This window comes from Chroicocephalus ridibundus, chromosome 3, assembly GCF_963924245.1.
Source record: "Chroicocephalus ridibundus chromosome 3, bChrRid1.1, whole genome shotgun sequence".
Taxonomy (NCBI): domain Eukaryota; kingdom Metazoa; phylum Chordata; class Aves; order Charadriiformes; family Laridae; genus Chroicocephalus; species Chroicocephalus ridibundus.
In genome coordinates, this window is record NC_086286.1 from 20,617,566 (window position 1) to 20,636,499 (window position 18,934).

An 18,934-nucleotide genomic window follows, 5' to 3' on the forward strand; every position below is an offset into this window, starting at 1 on the left:
AGGCCCCAAAGCGAGATGAGCAGGGACGTGAGAGGCGGCAGAGGGGCTGCCCGGGGAAGAGGCCCTCAGGGCTGGCGAGGCGGGTGGCGAGGCGGGTGGCGAGGCGGATGGCGAGGCGGAGGGCAGAAGGGACAGTGGAGCAGAATGCCCGAACCTGGTGAGCAGCCCCTGTTTTCTGAGGCCTCAATGTTTTTATTTATACCTACTTTTGCACTAGGCAATTGAGCTGTTTGTTTCCCGGTGCTGTCCCTAAACAAAGGTTCTTCACCTGGTGTGCAAAGCCCAATCAACACACTGATTGGAGATATTTGTCCTTATTCCAATTCTGCAGAATTGTGTGCTGGGCATTTAGCAGCAACCAGCACAGCATACGCTTCTGACAGTCCAATATTTCTGATAAGATGCAGCTGATTGGTGAGCTACAGTTCCTTTACCATCCCTTATCATACATATGCATTTAAGTTAATGTTTTAACGTTCTGGGAGCTCCCCTTAATAGCATCCTTAGCATTTACAAGAGGATGTGTATTTTAGTATTATAATCTCCTAAAGCTCCTCTTGGGCACGCTCTCATCTAGACTCCCTTCCAAAGACTACATCTTGTCATTTTATACTTACATCAGAGACTGGGAGTGGGCTGTCCCCGTGGGCCTTATTCACCTTCAGTAATCTCTTGAGGTGGTAATCCTTCAACAATTCAGTTTCTTTGATCTAAATTTCGGTTAATTTTTTCTACATCGAGTCCAGGTGCAAAAGGCACAATTAAATTTCAATTTCAGGAGTTCAGCTAAAGTTCAAAGTTCTATTGCAAGTTTATACAAAGCACTTACGTAACTTTTTAACCACATTCTTTTGACTCACTGGTGGTCAAAAGAATCACTGAGAATAAAACTCGCAAAGTTTTAGTATCCATATTTTTTTAAACCCCATTTTATTTTTTTTTTCCAGTAAGATCTCGACTAGTTCAGTCAACGTTGGACCAATTTATTCCCTATAAGGGCTGGAAACTTTATTTCTCTGAAGGTATTTTTAGACCAAAATTATATGTAGCAAGTATTCCATTTTTTTCTAGAACTGCTTATAAGTAGAGGGAATAAGTTCAACAGAAAGCAACTGAAATTCATACTTGTTATATAGAAACATGAATACAATAGAGATTTCAATCTTGTGGCGCACTGTAGTCTCTATGGTCTCCAAACCTTGGAAAGGGATCTTGAATAGTGTGAAATATGATCTTTCTTAAACCTGTTCAAGTAGCCCCATAAAACCTGCAGTGTATCAAAGACTGGAATATACATACCTCTACTGTACTTTTGATCCTGTGTGCTTGTCTTGTGTCATCTTAGACAAAGTTTTATTTTGTAACAGGTTTTATAATAGAACAATACTGTGGTAGTGTAGAGATCTATCATCTTCCTCAGTTTTGCAATAGAGAAAAATAATGGAAGATAAATTCCTTGTTTGTGTTATTTTGTGAAATTGAATTAATTATGTCAATTACTAATGCAATGCGTTTCTAATTAGCTTATGCTGACAAGTCTCCTTTTGTCCAGAAGACTCAAGCCTTTGAGAAGTTTTTCATGGAACGCATTGAGCTTTATGATAAGGTAAAAGCAAAACAAAACACCTATCCCCCAACCAACCTATTGTTGATAAAATAACATTACAGATTTTATGTATTTTTTCCATGCAAAATAATTTCCATCATAGATATGAAACTTTTATTATGTGATTTGGTTGTGTTGTGTTCATAATTTGAAGTATATTTTATAACTTAAAACATTTCACAGGATGAAATAGAAAGAAAAGGAAGTATTCTTGTGGATTATAAGGAACTAATACAAGACAAAGAATTGACTAAATCAATACCAAATATATCTACTGAATTAAGGGATATGCCTCAGAAAATACTGCACTGTATGGGTCTGGCAATTCATCAGGTAAATGTTCTAGTACATAGAAGCATAACCCCCACAAAAAATCAGTGGGACTTAGAGGTAATTATCTTATAAAACCCCAATCTGTTTTCCTGTCTTACAGAAATTTACTGTTTATTCAAAACTCAAACTGTTCCATCCCTCCACCATTTCTGTATGGCCTACAAAATCCTGTTTTGAAAATGCTTTGTCTTAGTGCATTTTGCTTATTCAAAGCAGCTGATTAAAACTAAGTGTGGTTCTAGCACTTACATAACAGGGAGTTCAAATTCCTGTTTTATTAATGTACTGCGAATTACACGTGCTGTGTCACACCTCACGCAGCTGGTGGGTGAATGGCGAGCAGATTCAAGAATTCCTGGCTCTGTTCAATGTCTCTAAGTCGCAGTTCACTGCTTCTTGATAGACAATTTCTCAGATGTTTGTGCTTTAGTCAAGCTACCGCACATTGCCTAACATTAAAGATTATTGTATACATTGGGGTTTTTTCTAATTAAAGAAGCAAACACAACGAATGTGTTGATTTAAAATTTACATTAAAATGCAGCTTAAAGCTCTTCAGAAGTAGAAAAACACTGTTTAATGTGGGACAGCAGAGGGCTTTTTAGATTTCAGCAGTGGGTCTGATCATAAGGGATGGTAATCAAATTCAATAGCCAGTCGAATCCATGGTACATAATATTACATTTGTGCCTGCCTGTCTGTTCTGTCTAGGTGTTAACAAAGGACCTTGAAAGGCATGCTGCAGAGCTGCAGGTGCAGGAAGGATTACCGCTTGATGGAGAACCTATCATAAATGTGCCTCTCATTCATGCTAGGTAATGGGTGTTGAGCATTTGTTTTGTTTTCAGGAGGATTTATTTGCCTAATGCTGTCTAATCATTGTCCGTGTCTGTGTGTGATGCTGAAGCTTACTTATTTTATTGAGAGATTTGACTCTGAAGCTGTTTCCAGAAGAACAGTCTACATTTTGCTTTTTTCCTTCACCATGACAAAATCTAAACTGTCATTCTGAAGACAAAAGCAACATGAAACCTGCGTATAAGCTGAAGAAAAGCTTATAAATTGAAAAGTAACTTATAAGTAGAACAACTATTCTATGAAAGGTGTGTTGATTTAAACCAGAGAAATATATTTAAACAACTTCTGTTTACTGAAGAAGTTGGGAAGGCAATATGATCTAGCCTTTTGTTAGCAAAAGGCTCGTCTTCAAAGAAGTTTATTTGAAAAGTGTGGACCTAAATTACAGCAGGTGTATGAGTTGTAGTTTAGGTTCACGCTTGTAAACTGGAAGTGGTTTATGAGGATGTGTTATTTCATATTAGCTTAAATCTATTAAATGACTACTGGTATGAAAGTCTCAAGAATATTAATTCTAATTAAACAAACTTTAACTTGAAACAAAGAAGCTGAGGCTACACTTATTCTGAACGAGCATGTACGTTAAAGAATCATAATTACTGTTATTTTTAAAATGTGACTTCCTTTGAGTTCTTAATGAAACACGCCCTTAGCACAATTTTTTTTTTCTTTGTCAGAAGTAATGGCATCTCAGACTTCAGGCGTCTGAGGGGGACTAGGAGTATAAGCCCTATTTGAGTTTGGTTTGGGGTTTTTTGTTTTGTTTTTTTTTCCTGCTGGAGTTGGTTTGGTATGGGAAATCAGCATGTTTGGGCAGCTGGATTTAATTTGGGTGTTTGTCATGCTATATATTTTTAAGTTTTGCATTGTTATAAAACTGCACCCTTATAATTACACAGTAAAATGTGTTTAGGAAAAACCTGTGGCCAAAAAAGGTGTACACAAGCTCTCAGATTCTAAGGGAGAGTTACGGACTGTTATCCTGTAGAAGAAAGTATTCGATAAGTCAAAAAAAAATAATTGTGCTTCTAAAATGGTTCTGCAGCATAGACAAGGTTGAAGTATGAGATGGTGGTGTTCAGGGTCCTAAGCAGAGGAAAACCCTGGATTTCGGGAGCCAGACTCTTCTCATTGGTGCCCAGTGACAGGACAAGGGACAGTGGGTACAAATTAAAACACTGAAAATTCCATGTGAACACAAGAAAATGCTATTTTGCTGTGAGAGAGGTTGTGCGGTCTCCACCTGCAAGCATATTCAAAACTCAACTGGACGTGTACCTGAGTGACCTGCTCTAGCTGACCCTGCTGGAGCAGGAGGGTTGGACTGGACATCATGGGGTCCATTCCATGATAAACGATTCTGTTTAAAGTTTATTATTCTTAATTATTTGATGAGGTATTCTTTGTTGTCCTTAACAAGGTGCAGTGTGTTGTACTTGATGACAGGTTCTTATGTGTTCGAAACACAAAAGCTCACTCTTCCTGTTGGAGCATATGCATAATAAATCTTTGATCCTTTTGTGTTGCAAGTCTAAACTCTGGTCTTAATCTGAAATAATTCAAAGAGGTGGTTATAGATGACTATAGAATAATTTCTGTTGTATTGCTAGTCTTTGTTGTTTACAGGAGGGAGGTGTCACTACATAAACAAACTGTTCAGCTGTTGAGGTGTATACACTTGCGGAATATTAAATGTTATGCTGCTTTCTAGAACAGGAATCAGTGACTGCTATGAGTCCACAGACAAAATATTTCTAATCATTGCTCTGGCTTACTGTTAATCATTGGTGTGTAAATCTTTTTGTTGTTGGGTATGGGACTTTTTTTCTTTGTCTGTGTTTGTGGGGCGTTTGTGGCTGTGTTTGTGGGGTGTTTTTGGGTTTTTTTTGTTCTGCATTTAAGTATGGTAAGCTTTCAAAATGTTAATGCTTAACTTTTGTGTAGGGTGTACAACTATGATCCGCTAACTCAGCTGAAAAACGTTCGGGCCAACTGCTATGGAAAATATATTGCCTTACGTGGTACCGTTGTGCGTGTCAGTAACATTAAGCCTCTCTGCACTAAGCTAGCTTTCGTTTGTGGCACATGTGGAGATGTTCAGAGTGTGCCTCTACCTGATGGAAAGTACACCCTTCCAACTAAGGTAAGGTAAAACGATTTAACTTAATACTTTTTCCGTTATCTCTAGTGATTTGAGAAAAAGCAGCACCACTGGCATTAAAAAAAAATAATAAATCTAATCTTTAAAGCTAGGTTAAACAACTGACACATCAGAAAAAATTAAACTTACCATGCAACTTTGTGTTACTGAATACCCTCGTTATTTGAAAAATGTATATCCTGCTGAAACAAAAGCAGTGTGTAGAAACTCCCTCAAATCTAGGAAAAGCAATAAACCTCTTTTCATTTCCATTTCACTGGTTATGTTTAAAAAGCTTCCTCCACCTTGCTGCAGTGGTTTTCTATGCTTAGACTGTGGGTTTTTTGTGGGTTTTGTTTACAACTTTTTATTTTAATTTCAGTGTTTTTAATCTGGATTTAAAAAGTCATTAGACAAAGGAAAGTGCTCAGTTCATTTATGTTACCTAATGTGCTCAAGTGAAAAAATTATCTCCTCTGGAACATCTGCAAGTATTAATAATAAAAAAAAAAACCAAACCAAAACCAAACCAAAACCCCAACAACAACAAAACCAAACCAAAACCCCAACAACAACAAAACCACCAAAAAACCCCACCCAAACAAAAAACCCCAACCCAAACACCAAACAAACAAAAAATAAACAACCTCCCAAACCAACAAATAAACAAAATCACCCACTGCCTCCCCTTCCCCCCCAACACCCAAAAACTCACAACAGTTCACCCAGGGGATCATACAATTCAGCTGTATTTGCTCTAACAACTATGAGTCAGGGTTCAGCTATCTGCACTTGATAGCTCTTCAATAATTATGTACGTGCTAATTTGTAGTCCTAATTTAGCTAGCTTTTTTTCTGAAATGGTTTTAGTCAATCACATTGCTTTGCTGTCTTCTTTTTTTTTTTTTAAACCAAATAAGGCAATTCCAAATTATGATTTTAAAAAAGGTTGTAAATGAATTAGAATTACTGTTGTTACAGTGCCTTGTTCCCGAGTGCCGTGGCCGGTCCTTCACCGCTGACAGAAGCTCTCCTTTAACCACTACAGTGGACTGGCAGTCTGTTAAGTAAGCGCATCGTCCCTTCTGCACAAAAATGTAATGCAACAGGGTAATCAGAAAGTGACAGGATGGCTCGTTCCATGTTACACTGTGTAATTTTAATAATCTTATGCTTTTGTGGCAAGCACTCTTCAAAATTTGTATTACAAAGCAGTTGTTTTATCTGAGCACTAGTATACTTTGTATATTAAACCTACCTTGGAAACTCCTCCTACCATGACTGAGTTCTTTGAGAAATGTTCGGTTTGTGGTCTTTGCAGTTTTTCTAATTGCATCTATTATTTAATTATTTCCTTTAATGAGCTGAAAGTCAGCTAGAAAAGCCCTATTAAATTACATTGGTCAGCTGTCACAGTTGAATGAAATAAAAGTAAACTTGAGGTTTAAAAATCTTGGTTTGACGTGATATTGTGTCCCCCAGTCCTTAAGTTACATTCAGTAGAAGGAAATGGTGCTGCGCCTGCCCATTTTTCTACTTTCTATGTCTAATCAGCGAGTAGGTATGCCTAACATTTCTGATGCCTTTGCTGTGGGGGGACAAGTTACTGTTTCTACAGAAATTAACAATGTTAAAGTGTGGGAATGTGGAGGGTGGATCAGGTTTTCATCATTTCCATCCTAGTATCCGTTATCAGCACTATGGCCGTCCTACTGTTGCCCCACAATATGCATTCAGAAGAGTTTGATGTGTTTCTTGTCCATCCCGTTAGCTTACTGCAGTACGGGTGTTAGCTTGGAAAAAATAGGAGTCTGCTTACTTTTTCCTACTTCTTACATTCATATTCTGTAAGTTCACGTGCTCTGTATCAGAAGTCTTATTGTACCAAATAGCATCTAAATATGTTTTTCTTGATTAATGTTCTGTAATAAAAGTCATTTAAAAATTAGTTAAAAAAAAATAGCGCTGATGTTCTTGTCAGCAGCTCTAGATGGTGCTGTTTATTGCAGCTTCTGAAGAAAAGCTTGACTCTGAGCTTCAAGGAAAACTAGGAGAGCTCTAAGTGCAGAGCCAAAACTGGAACCTTTTAAAGAACTTGTTAGTTGCTAGCCTTTTACAACTATACAAAGAGTGAGCTGCTGTTCTTGGTATGGTCTGAGGAATTTCTTGGGCTTTGCTATGGTTAAAATGCCAATTAAGCACTTATCAGAGCTATAATGTCTGACATCTTGATTTTTGTGTTTGAGGTCCATCTTATTTCACGTGCTGGAATTGTTTCTACATGAACATGCTCATCAGTGCTAGAAGACACGAATTTCAACAGTGTTTATTATTTCTGGAGCTCATAATTGCTGTCTTTCTGGGTTTAATGCATAATGTATACCCATTTATTAAAATCAGAACTGAAAAAGCTTGTTTCTCCAAATTCAGCACTGCTGTTTCTAGTATTTATCAGGGCATTTCTGCTGTCCTCCTTTTCAATTTGGAAAGGATTGGTTGGAAGCACGCAGCCGTCAATCTTGTATGCTGTAATTAATTGGAAATACTTGTGTCTTGCAGGGTGCAAGAGCTCATGTCAGATGATCAGCGAGAAGCAGGCCGAATCCCTCGCACAATCGAATGTGAACTGGTTCAAGATCTTGTGGACAGCTGTGTCCCAGGAGATATGGTCACAATTACAGGGATAGTTAAGGTGTCGAGTACTGAGGAAGGTAAAATACATCATTTGAGAACACCTTTTTCTAATGATTACACAAGAACAACAGCCATCCCCCTTAATGTGAGCTCTCCAAGTTGTAAATGCATGAAGTGTATATTTTTTCAGAAGTTCACAGAGTTTTATAATGAGGAGTCATTTTGAAGAAACCCAATGAGCACTGTCTGTAACGTCTACTGATAGGGGCTTTCACAACCCACTGGTGTAGACACAACTACGGTCCTGAATGTGAAATGCCAGTCTGACATCTGATGTTTTAGTATGTCAGCTGATAGGAAAGCCATCTCTGGACCACTGATGTAAGGGGGTCATCCTTATTTCCTAAAGTCCTTCTGAGAGACTTTTTTTTTTTTTTTCTTTTTTTCATTTTCTTTTCTCCAACATTAGGCTGTAATAGAATATATTGCAGAGAACTGCAGTACTGATGTACTCTGAGATCACATTCTCTGCTCAGTAATCATTGGAGAATATAGAAAATGATGAATTATTAAGCTATGTGTTTAATTCTTCTGCACCATGGATTTTTTTTTCATGTAAGTATTGAGTGAAAACATTTTTATATTCAACCTACATTTGACTAGAATAATGTAATAATTTAAAATTCCTGGAAAACTTCATTTATTCTGGGAGAAAATTCTCTCTAGACACATACACCCTCTTAATCCAGCAAAATATTTCATTGTGTACCTACATTGAGGGAACTTAAAGAAACTTAGTTACTTTTTATCAACTTTTGAAAATGTAGGTGTTCAAGTGCCTATATATGAACATTTTGCATGTGGCTGTACTGAATATTTCTTAACTAACCTCTGTCATTTGTAAATAACATCAGTACTTCATGATGTAAAAAGTATTCCTTCATCCTTTCTCAATTTTTCTAATAGGAGCTTCTAAAAATAAGAATGACAAGTGTATGTTCTTGTTGTACATTGAGGCAAATTCTGTCAGCAACAGTAAAGGCCAAAAACTGAAGAATTTTGATGATGAGACTTTTCAAAGATCGTTCATGGAGTTTTCACTTAAAGACCTCTATGCTGTTCAAGAAATTCAAGCTGAGGAAAATCTGTTCAGGCTTATCGTGAAGTAAGTTGTGTCAGACCTAGAGGGGGTCTAGGATTAGACATCTGAATCGACATAACCAACGTCAGACAGATGTGAGAGCTAATCTTAAAGCTGTGAAATGTCCAGGGCTTGTGCAACAGATACCACAGAGATTTAACAAACGTTAGTGAGCAAGAAGCTTGGGAGGAAGTGAAAGTATTGCAGTGGGGATGTTAACGCTCTAGGAGGCATTTAAGGATATGGGGAATTTAGGAGTGTTTCAGCTCAACCCTGAGATGGAAAGCCATGGGTAAAAAGGGCAATTAATTAATTTTGCTCCTCACTGAGAAAATTCAACTCTCAAACACTATTTTTACTTTTCTACAGCAGAGAAAAGAGGTGGAAGAACTGAGCAGAGGGTATGAAAGACCCTCAGTTCAGACCAAGAAGTAATCTTCTAGCTGGGGTGTCCCTCAGGTCCTCCCAGTGGAGGCAAAGAAGACAAAACCAGCACCTTTAAAGGGAGGGTTACTTGATAATGATAAGAACGAGTGCAGAAACCACTGGGAAACGGGTTCTCGTCTGTGTTTGTGCAAACTCAAATGAAAGGGTTTTTTTATCATTTCAAGCATACCTGGTTATCTGAAAATTTAGAGAAATTTGATGCTGCTTTTACATTTAAACTGATTCTGCTGTAAATTCTGCAACAACTAACAAAAGACATATAGAAGTTTTCTGTGATAAGGGAGATGGAGCAAGTGATTATTTAATAGTAATACAAGATTTATATTCCACTTATGTTATAGTGTTCCTTGTTTTTTCAGCTCTCTTTGTCCTGCAATCTACGGCCATGAGGTAAGTAATTTAACAGCTCAGCTTGCAAATTCAGTTTGAAGTGTTTATGCCACAGTGAACTCCTAAAGGATTTATAACATTTCTCTGGGGTGAGGGGAATGGGCAGTGGCTATATTTACAGATGACTGGGTGTCACACACCTGTAAGTTCAGCCATCCAGAAGGAAAGGGTTATTACAGCCAATGGTAGGGAGCTGTCGGTATCAGTCACCATGATCAAATACTCATTAGTGTTGGTATGTTCCACTACAGATTGTAAAGGCAGGTTTGGCCCTCGCGTTATTTGGAGGATGTCAGAAGTTTGTAGATGACAAGAACAGAATCCCGGTGCGAGGAGATCCACATGTTCTGGTTGTTGGAGATCCAGGATTAGGAAAAAGTCAAATGTTGCAAGTATGGGTTGGTTTATTTCTATTGTCTGAGAAAACCAAAGCTGTGTCGGAGATGGAGTTTTGTCGTTTGTTTGCTTGTTTTTTTATTTATTCAGTGCTCAGTGCCTGTCACATACCTGGTACCGAACAAATATGCTTCGGGTGTTATCTTTTAAATAAAATAGAGGCACCAGTAACTCTACAGATTTACTGGGGAAGCCCAGCTATAACTGTATTCTGGGCAAATTTAACTGCAGCGTGTCTGTGTTCAAGCTTACTATGCTTTGCTAGTTCATGTTTCAAACTGTAAGCTGCTTTCTGGATATGGAGGCCTGGAGAAGACTAGGACTGTCCTTTATGCCCTCGCTGTGGGTAGAACTATGTGTGTTCCTCTGAAGCAGCTTATGTTGGGCACTAGGACAAGATGTTAGTCTAAAGAGACCTTGGGTTCTCAAGATACAGAAACTGTATATCTGCAGTTCTGTGGTGGATAGCATGTCCCCAAGCATTTCAACATACTTTGAAACGTAAGTGCTATGCTCAAGGTCTTAGTAGCTTTGATAACACAGGAGACATTGCTGTGCCACAAGTATTGTGACCAAGTTATTCCTACTATTCCTGTGACTAAAGTTTTGCAGAAGTAGATCTCTTGGGGTTGCAAGGCATTATAACTTTACTGTCGGGCCACACTAAGTAGAAAGAAACAAATTTGGGTTTACGTTTAATTGTTTCTCCAGAATAAGGCTTACGAAATTCTTCACCTTGGGTAGGGAAAAATTATTTATTTCTCTTCTAGGCAGTATGTAACGTTGCTCCTCGTGGTGTGTATGTTTGTGGTAATACTTCCACCAGCTCTGGCCTGACTGTTACACTGTCTAGAGATGGGGCTTCTGGAGATTTTGCCTTGGAAGCTGGTGCTTTAGTGCTTGGAGATCAAGGTAATACCTGTAATGCTACAAGTTTTGTGTGACCGCGTGTGGGGTATGCTGCTGAGTCTAAGATTAACTACAATGTTTGCATAATTGGGGACTAAAAATGTAAATTTGAAATATGATATTGGCTTTCCACACCTTGGGAAGTTCTGAGCTTTTCCAGTTACTTCTCTGGAGGTGCTTCCTGCTTCCCTAGGGCTTAGGATGTGTGTGAAACTGGAGTTCTGCAATTCATATACCACCCTTACTGTGTCAAAGCACTAGGATTTTCTTATTGAGAAATCTCTGACTCAAGGGCAGCTGCTGGACTCTTACTGTTTTTGAAAAATAGCTGGCTTATGAGATTTGTCATCTATGTCTATTTTTAAAAAGCTTGTATTGTCATCTTAATGTGTAATCACGACATTGATTCCGCAAGCCAGGCCAGCTTCTTAATTGTTCAGCTGTGGCACCATGAAAGGAAAACAAACCTTGCTGAAATGGAGACTTGGTCCGATGTCTCCTGCAGTCGCCAGGACTCTAGATTGGGCTTCTGATGTAGCACTGGATTGTAGCATACGCTTGTCCATGAGTTAACGTGTTTTCTAATAAGTCTTTGTCCTGTGTTAATTGCTTCCAGGAATTTGTGGAATAGATGAATTTGATAAGATGGGAAACCAGCATCAGGCTTTGTTGGAAGCCATGGAACAGCAAAGCATCAGCCTTGCCAAGGCTGGCATTGTTTGCAGTTTGCCAGCTCGGACGTCTATTGTTGCTGCGGCAAACCCAGTTGGAGGACATTATAACAAAGCCAAAACAGTGTCTGAGAACTTAAAGTGAGCACTTTCTAAAATGCTGTTTATGTAGCTCACGTTCGGGAGCAGGTGCTTCTGGCAGTCTTGTTTTTGCATGTAATTGCTTTCTAGTTCCCTGGGGCTTGAACACAAACTTACTGTAGTAATTTTTTTTGTGGCTTTTGAGAGAGAAATTGCTGTTCTACTTTATTCTGAATGAGTGGGATGGGAGCAGAGTCACTCTAATTTTTTCACTTCTTGATGAGCACTGTGTGGTTTTGTTGTCTTTGCTCTAGAATGGGGAGCGCTTTATTGTCGAGATTTGATCTGGTTTTCATTTTGCTGGACACCCCAAATGAAGATCACGATCACTTGCTGTCTGAGCATGTGATGGCAATCCGAGCGGGAAAGCCGGCAGCATGCAGCAGCGCTGTTGTGACTCGTACCAACACGCAGGATCGCTCTGTTCTCGAAGTTGTTTCAGATCGACCGCTGCTTGAAAGACTAAAGGTAGGACTTGTCCCGTGACTGTTGCTATGCCCCTTCCTATGGTGTTCCTTGCACTGGGACCTGGCAGCCCCAGCCTGCTGGATGTCCTGTCTCCCACTCCCATTCTTCTCTTGATAATTGCCTCTGAATTAAGAGAGCAAGCATTTAAAGCTCCAGCCACTGGTTTCTACCAATCGTCTGTTGTAGCTAACATTATCCACCCTGCTGGAGCTGCTAAAGATGTGTCTCAAGCCATCTTCATCTCCACACAGAATAGAATTTATTAGCTGAGCTGGTTGGTGTTTTTTTTGGTTGCAGTAATGAGAAGATACTTTGCATGAGATACTCTAAAGCAAAATCGCCGTGTTATATTTCAATAGAGAGCTACAGAACTAGACTTGATATAATAATTTGATATTACACGATGTGCTGTGAAGTATTGAATCGGAATAAAGCAGCGTGTAAACAAATCCTTGGGCATCTGCAGCTCACGACAGATTTGGGGATTATAGGAGAGGAAGCCTATTTCTTATTAAACTTAAGTGATCAGTTTGAGGGCTGATATTGTCAAATGCCAGGTCTTGGGAGGAATATTCCCTACTGGAGCTAAATGCATGCACTTTTGGAAATGGGGTGTCAGCAGTGATGGTTTAATCTTCTTTGGAGATATATCTTATAATAATTAGGAAATTGGATTTTCTCTTTTTGAGGAAGAATTCTTGATATAGTTAAACCATGTTTGGCACCTATAATTTGCAAATGAGAAGCTTCAGCTGCTTTTTCTGAAATGGCTGAGTGTGTTTGATTACATGTCTAAGCAGTGTATGGACTTTTTACGTACACAGTTCATACATGAAGCACTACAGTGAGGATTTCACCAGATAAGGCATAGAAGATGAAGATTTTATGATAAAACTTGTGTTGTCTTGACAGACAGAAATCTAAGCTCTTTGTAACTGGGTTAGATCTTACCAGGAGAAAACTTTGATGCCATTCCACACCAGCTGCTGAGGAAGTATGTTGGATATGCTCGGCAGTACGTTCACCCAAATTTATCTCCAGAAGCTGCTCAGGTCCTGCAGGAATTCTACCTTGAGCTCCGGAAACAGAACCAAGGAGTAGACAGCACACCAATCACCACGAGGCAGCTGGAGTCACTGATTCGACTTACGGAGGTAAATGCAACTTGTAATACTTCAGGGATTGAAAGCAAAGAGATTATTCCTAAACGACTACTGATATCCTGTAACTTTTGACAGCTTATTCACTGCTAGAAATCAGTGAGAATGCAAGAGATTTGCAAATGCTTAAGAGCTACTGTTCCTTAAAGCGTCTTATAAAGTAAAACGTGCTTGAGAGGGTGGAAAGAGAATCTATCACATTCTCACAAAAAGAAAAAAAGTAGGTGCAGGCAGAGACAAGCTGCTGCCCATCTTGTTTTCCTTAATGCTATGCATTAATAACACTATTTGTGACTTGCTGCTTCCCAAGAATACACTATTAAAAAGCAAATAAACTCCAAGCTACAGCCTAATAATGCAAGTATGCAGGAGATGACACTGGAAAGCTATCCAAAAAAAAAAAAAAAGAAATCTTCCTCTAAATCCTGTAATCCTGTTCCATCTCTGCTCCTAAAATTTGTGCTTGTTGTAGAGCGATGGTAGCCTTTTCTCACATCAGCTGTAATATATTTTAAATATAACTTTGTGGGGTTTTTTGTTTTGTTTTAAGGCACGATCAAGGCTGGAATTAAGGGAGAAATCTACCAAGGAAGATGCTGAGGATGTAATAGAAATAATGAAATATAGGTAATACACACTGCTTTAAGTAAAGCATCACAGTGCTATTCATTCAAAGCTTTTTTTTTTAATACAGATATGCAAACAGGGTGAAGAAATGACTTTACCAAGTTTAGGCCCATGATACCAATATTCAGATTTGTTAGCTCTTCTTCAAAGTCTGACAGCAGCCCTAAGTTGAATACAATTGCTTAGGCCTTTGAGTTGTATCACTGTCGCAGTTATGTGTCTCCATGCACAGGAACTTAGACATGAGGTGCTGCCAAAAATGGTTAGGTTTTTTTTTTTCCTCTCATGTGATTACTCTCTGTTGTTGCAGTTGAACAATTTAAGTTTAAAAGTGATTTGGACGGGTGCTTAGTCTAGGTTCCCTAGATAGTGACTTTCTGACTAGGGGATAGTTTCCTAGGTGGCTTCTAAAAGCTTTCTCAAGCAGTTGTGCTTCAGGAAGCAAATTCATGTACTCTTGCCTTTACCTCCTGTTGATCTTTTTTTTATATATTTTTAGCATGCTGGGAACCTACTCCGATGAGTTTGGAAAACTGGACTTTGAACGTTCACAGCATGGGTCGGGGATGAGTAATCGGTCACAAGCGAAAAGATTTGTTTCTGCCCTTAACAGTATCGCAGAGAGAACTTACAACAATCTCTTTGACTTGCAACAGCTTCGACAGATTGCCAAGGAGCTACAAATACGAGTAAGTTTGGAAATCAAGCATTTCTTCAACAACAAACTACGAGACCCATCAAAATTATTCATTGTGAAATGGGAAGTGGAAAAGGCATCTGTTGTGCCTCTCTGCAACGAACAGAAATAAGCAGTGTTTGCTGCTCTTGGGCCGAACACTCTTCCTGAGTTGCCTTTGTGAGCTTTACTAATCTTACTAGCTGTTTGACAGGAACAACCCCTTGCACTAGTATGGGCTGGTTCTGCTTCTGAAGCTGGTCCTTAACAAGATTGTGCTTTGTTTCATGAAAGGCAATTTTGGTCTCAGTATACTTTACTTATTCTGGCTCCCCAGGGGACACACCTATTTTAATTCCCAAATTTCGGCTGTTGTGATGTCCATGTCCTATTTCTGCTTGGCCTTCTCTGGCCCAGATACACCTTTTAGGTTTTCATTCCTGCTTCGAGCGTCCTAATATTGTAACTTGATAGGAACTTCATGTAGGACAGATGGCCACAAATGTGATTTATCCTGTAACTGATTTGCATTCTGTACTTGTGGGGGACTTGAACCAAACAAAAATATCGATAGCTAATTCTACTTTTTGCTTCATTGTAAACAGCTTAAAATGCCAATTTAAAACTTCAAACTGAATTTCAGTGTAATGAGTGAAAAATTGTGATAATGAATTTCTCTTTATGGCACTTACTATGGGCAATAATCCAGTTCTTTCTGTTACCTGGTTAACCTACTTTGGCCTGCTGGGGCGAGATGGCTTCAGTTGCCAAACTTCTTCAAATCTTGACCGTACATAAGACTGGATTTGGTGTGAATCCTGTCTGACATGACATTTTATTGCCAGCTCTCTTCTCGCGTGATCATTCATTCAGCGACTAATTACCTGCAGCTAATTCAATTAATTCTAATTTTCCTTTTATAGATAGAGTATTTTTTGCCCATTCAAAGTTCTATACCTGCAACAAATACTTGGAAATCAGTGAGAGTTGTAGAAATTGAACGTTTCTTTGGTAGATACTTGCGTTTCAGAACTTAGATTTATACATATGTAACTCTGCATGCTTTCTGCATGTCAGAAAGTGGAGAACACTTGTTCTGTGTAACACCACAGTAACAGCAGTGTGTAAGTAAAACACGAAAGGGTGCAACCAACTAGGCACCTCCGAGTAGGTCAGCCATTTGCTAAGGAAACTAACCTGTTCTTAGCTCGCTTTATTTCACTAAGTTCCTTCAAACTGTTTATGTTGCATTACATCAGATAAAACGTCGTTGTTCCTATTTGATATTTGTGTCTGTCTTTTTGTTTTCCAGGTATCCGATTTTGAAAGCTTTATTGGATCCCTAAATGATCAGGGTTATCTTTTGAAAAAAGGGTCAAGAATTTATCAGCTTCAGACTATGTGAAAAGAGCCGCTGTGATGAACTTCCTTGAGACACAATGGTTATGTCTGGGGTGGAACCGATGGACCTGCGGCAGTAAAGCAGCTGAAACCGCAGCCTGCCATGGCAGCCGATGTGCTGCTGGCACTGTCGCTCACTGGGGTGGGAGATGCCCTTCCAAAAGCTAGTGGTGCCCACGGGCTTGCTTTTCATTGTCATAGGACAAGCTGGACTCATCCTATAGATGTGCTAGCCCAAACCTGCTGGTCTTAGCCCTCTGTAAGACTGGCATGTTCCTCATCATCCTTGAGGAGCAGGAAGCGTCATTTTTATACTGACGCTATCACAGTGCCATAACAGATTTTAGGTTAGTGGTGTTGGACCCACAAATCTAAAACCAGACATCTTTCATGAGAAGATGACGAGTTGTGTTTTTTAGCACCGTAGTTCATTTGAGCAATTTAAAGTATAGAAATGTTTCAAAAAAAGTTGGGAACCTTCAAGTTGAGACAACACAGTTTTGTAGCTGTAAGAAGCGATACCATATTGACAGACACTGCCTTGATTTTCTGCTTTGCAGCTTTGTATTTATCGGTCTTTGTAGTTGAGATTGTATTTGAAATGAAAGTCAGATTTAAGAAAATATACTTAGTACAATATTTAATTTGTAAAGCAAGAACTGTATTTTATTTATGTCTTTCATTAAACTTTATATATGAGAAATCTGTGATTTGTTCAAGAGTGTTATACAGTAACAGTGAACACTGGCGTGGGCGTTAACAGCCATTAGAAGATACATAACACAAACATGTTACGTATGTCTCTCTGTAACTCTGTTCCTGCCACAGAAGAATGTGTGTTCTGCAAAAGTAAAAAGTGCAGAATGTTTCCTGACTTTTCTGAAATCAGAATCATGGTCTAGTGCAATAAAACAGCCAAGGAGAAGCTTTCTGTGTAAGTATTAAAAACCAAACAACCAACCTCTCCCCTTTCTCCCAAAGAATTTAAAAAAAAAATCAAGAATGCATTGCTGATACTTCGTTTTCCCCTTATTTTTAAGGGTATGATATGATACATACATTATAAGACATGAACGTAAGCTTCATGATTTCTGCCTTTTTTTATTGACACAAGGATCTGATCTACAACATGGCTTCTGCAGTAATTTTTGTATGAAAATAGGAGCTTTACAGCTTTGAAAGCACATACTACACTGCTTGATGCTGCCTCAGTGTGAATCTACTAAACCGAAAACTAGTTTGACAGATGAGATGCTTAAGACAAAACTAAGAAATTATAGCTCTGTACATGAACTCTTGAAGTGGCAAGCAGCCTGCTCTTTCCAGGTTTTGTTTGCTCATTATGGTAACTGTGGTTCATGGCTTTTTTTAATGTATGAACTGTCAGTCTGCGTGGCTGTGCAGTGGTCATGGAATCACAGAATCGTTTTGGTTGGAAAAGACCTTTAAGATCAAGTTCAACTGCTAATCCAACACTGCCAAGTTACCACTAAACCATGTCCCTCAGCACCACATCTACACGTCTTTTAAATACCTCCAGGGATGGTGACTCAACCACTTCCCTGGGCAGCCTGTTCCAATGTTTGGTAATCCTTTCGGTGAAGAAATTTTTCCTAATATCCAAACCAAACCTCCCCTGGCACAATTTGAGGCCGTTTCCTCTTCTCCTATCACCTGTTACTTGGGAGAAGAGACCAACCCCCACCTGGCTACAGCCTCCTTTCAGGTAGCTGTAGAGAGTGATAAGGTCTCCCCTCAGCCTCCTTTTCTCCAGGCTGAACAACCCCAGCTCCCTCAGACACTTCTCATAAGACTTGTGCTGCAGACCCCTCACCAGCTTCGTTGCCCTTCTCTGGACATGCTCCAGCACCTCAATGTCTTTCTTGTAGTGAGGGGCCCAAAACTGGACACAGCACTCGAGGTGGGGCCTCACCAGTGCCAAGTGCAGGGGGACGATCACTTCCCTAGTCTTGCTGGCCACACTATTGCTGCTACAGGCCAGGATGCTGTTGGCCTTCTCGGCCACCTGGGCACACTGCTGGTGGTCATCGGTCCCTGAGCATCAGCATTTGTGCCACAGAGGATGTGCATTTTTTTGCAAACTGGGAGTTAATCTGTCATGAGGAGGCAAAGTCCTGTATCAGCTAATGGCAAGTAGGTGTTAGATGTTGCCAACAGATTAATGCAGTGTTTGGGTTTTTTTTTTTTCCTTTCCACGTAGAAGAAATCTTCTCAGACTTGCATAATATAGCCAGGGCATAATGGGTAGAGGACAGAACTGGAATTTCAGAAGCAGGATTGCAGCTCCCCTCCCCTACTCTGGAATGCTGAGGTCAGTGGGAAGGGACCTGGCCCCTGCTCAAGCAGGGCTGGCTTGCGCCAGCTGCCCAGGTCCCTGTCTAGGTGTGGGGTTGATGCTCATGGGGTTCCTGTCAAACCAACTCTCCAGCCTGTCGGGGTCCCTCTGCATGGCTGCAAAACCCTCTGGTGCATCACCCGCTCCTCCCGCTTTCGTATCATCCAGGTCACCATCCTCCACTCCTGCCTTCACCCTCCCCAGCGTTAAAACAGAAAAAAGCAACTAATATCCAATCAATGTGGTGGAGGAATTAATAAACTAACAAGGCCATACACATTTCAGCTACTCTTTCCAGATTCTTTTCAATCTAGAATTCTACCTTTGCAGAAAAGATAAACATCATACATGAGATTCTTGGGGGTTTGTTTGTTGGTTGGTGTTTTTCTGGTTTTTTTTTTTTTTTTTTTTTAAGCACCACCATTTGTTTTGACAGCGTAACTCAAGCTGATTGAACATCTGGGGCTTAAAGCTTAGTGAGCTGCGTGACAAACCGGTGCCATAAACCTGCAGAATAACAACGTCCCTCAGTGCCAGGGAAGGTGGGCGGGAGCAGGCCTCAGGAGCAAACAAATACTCG

The 18,934-nt window shown here is 39.7% G+C and overlaps 1 protein-coding gene across 1 annotated transcript; it reads left to right on the plus strand.

Moving 5' to 3' along the window:
• Window positions 1–15: 15 nt before the first annotated feature.
• Window positions 16–16,599, plus strand: MCM8 (minichromosome maintenance 8 homologous recombination repair factor). The gene is made up of 18 exons (XM_063330964.1): window positions 16–157; window positions 948–1,022; window positions 1,524–1,606; window positions 1,790–1,939; window positions 2,651–2,754; window positions 4,742–4,940; window positions 5,919–6,004; window positions 7,497–7,648; window positions 8,538–8,736; window positions 9,519–9,549; window positions 9,801–9,941; window positions 10,716–10,857; window positions 11,471–11,666; window positions 11,921–12,134; window positions 13,079–13,288; window positions 13,845–13,921; window positions 14,421–14,610; window positions 15,910–16,599. The coding sequence occupies exons 1-18, from the start codon at window positions 16–18 to the stop codon at window positions 16,000–16,002; spliced, it is 2,484 nt and encodes an 827-aa protein (XP_063187034.1). The 3' UTR covers window positions 16,003–16,599.
• Window positions 16,600–18,934: the final 2,335 nt, after the last annotated feature.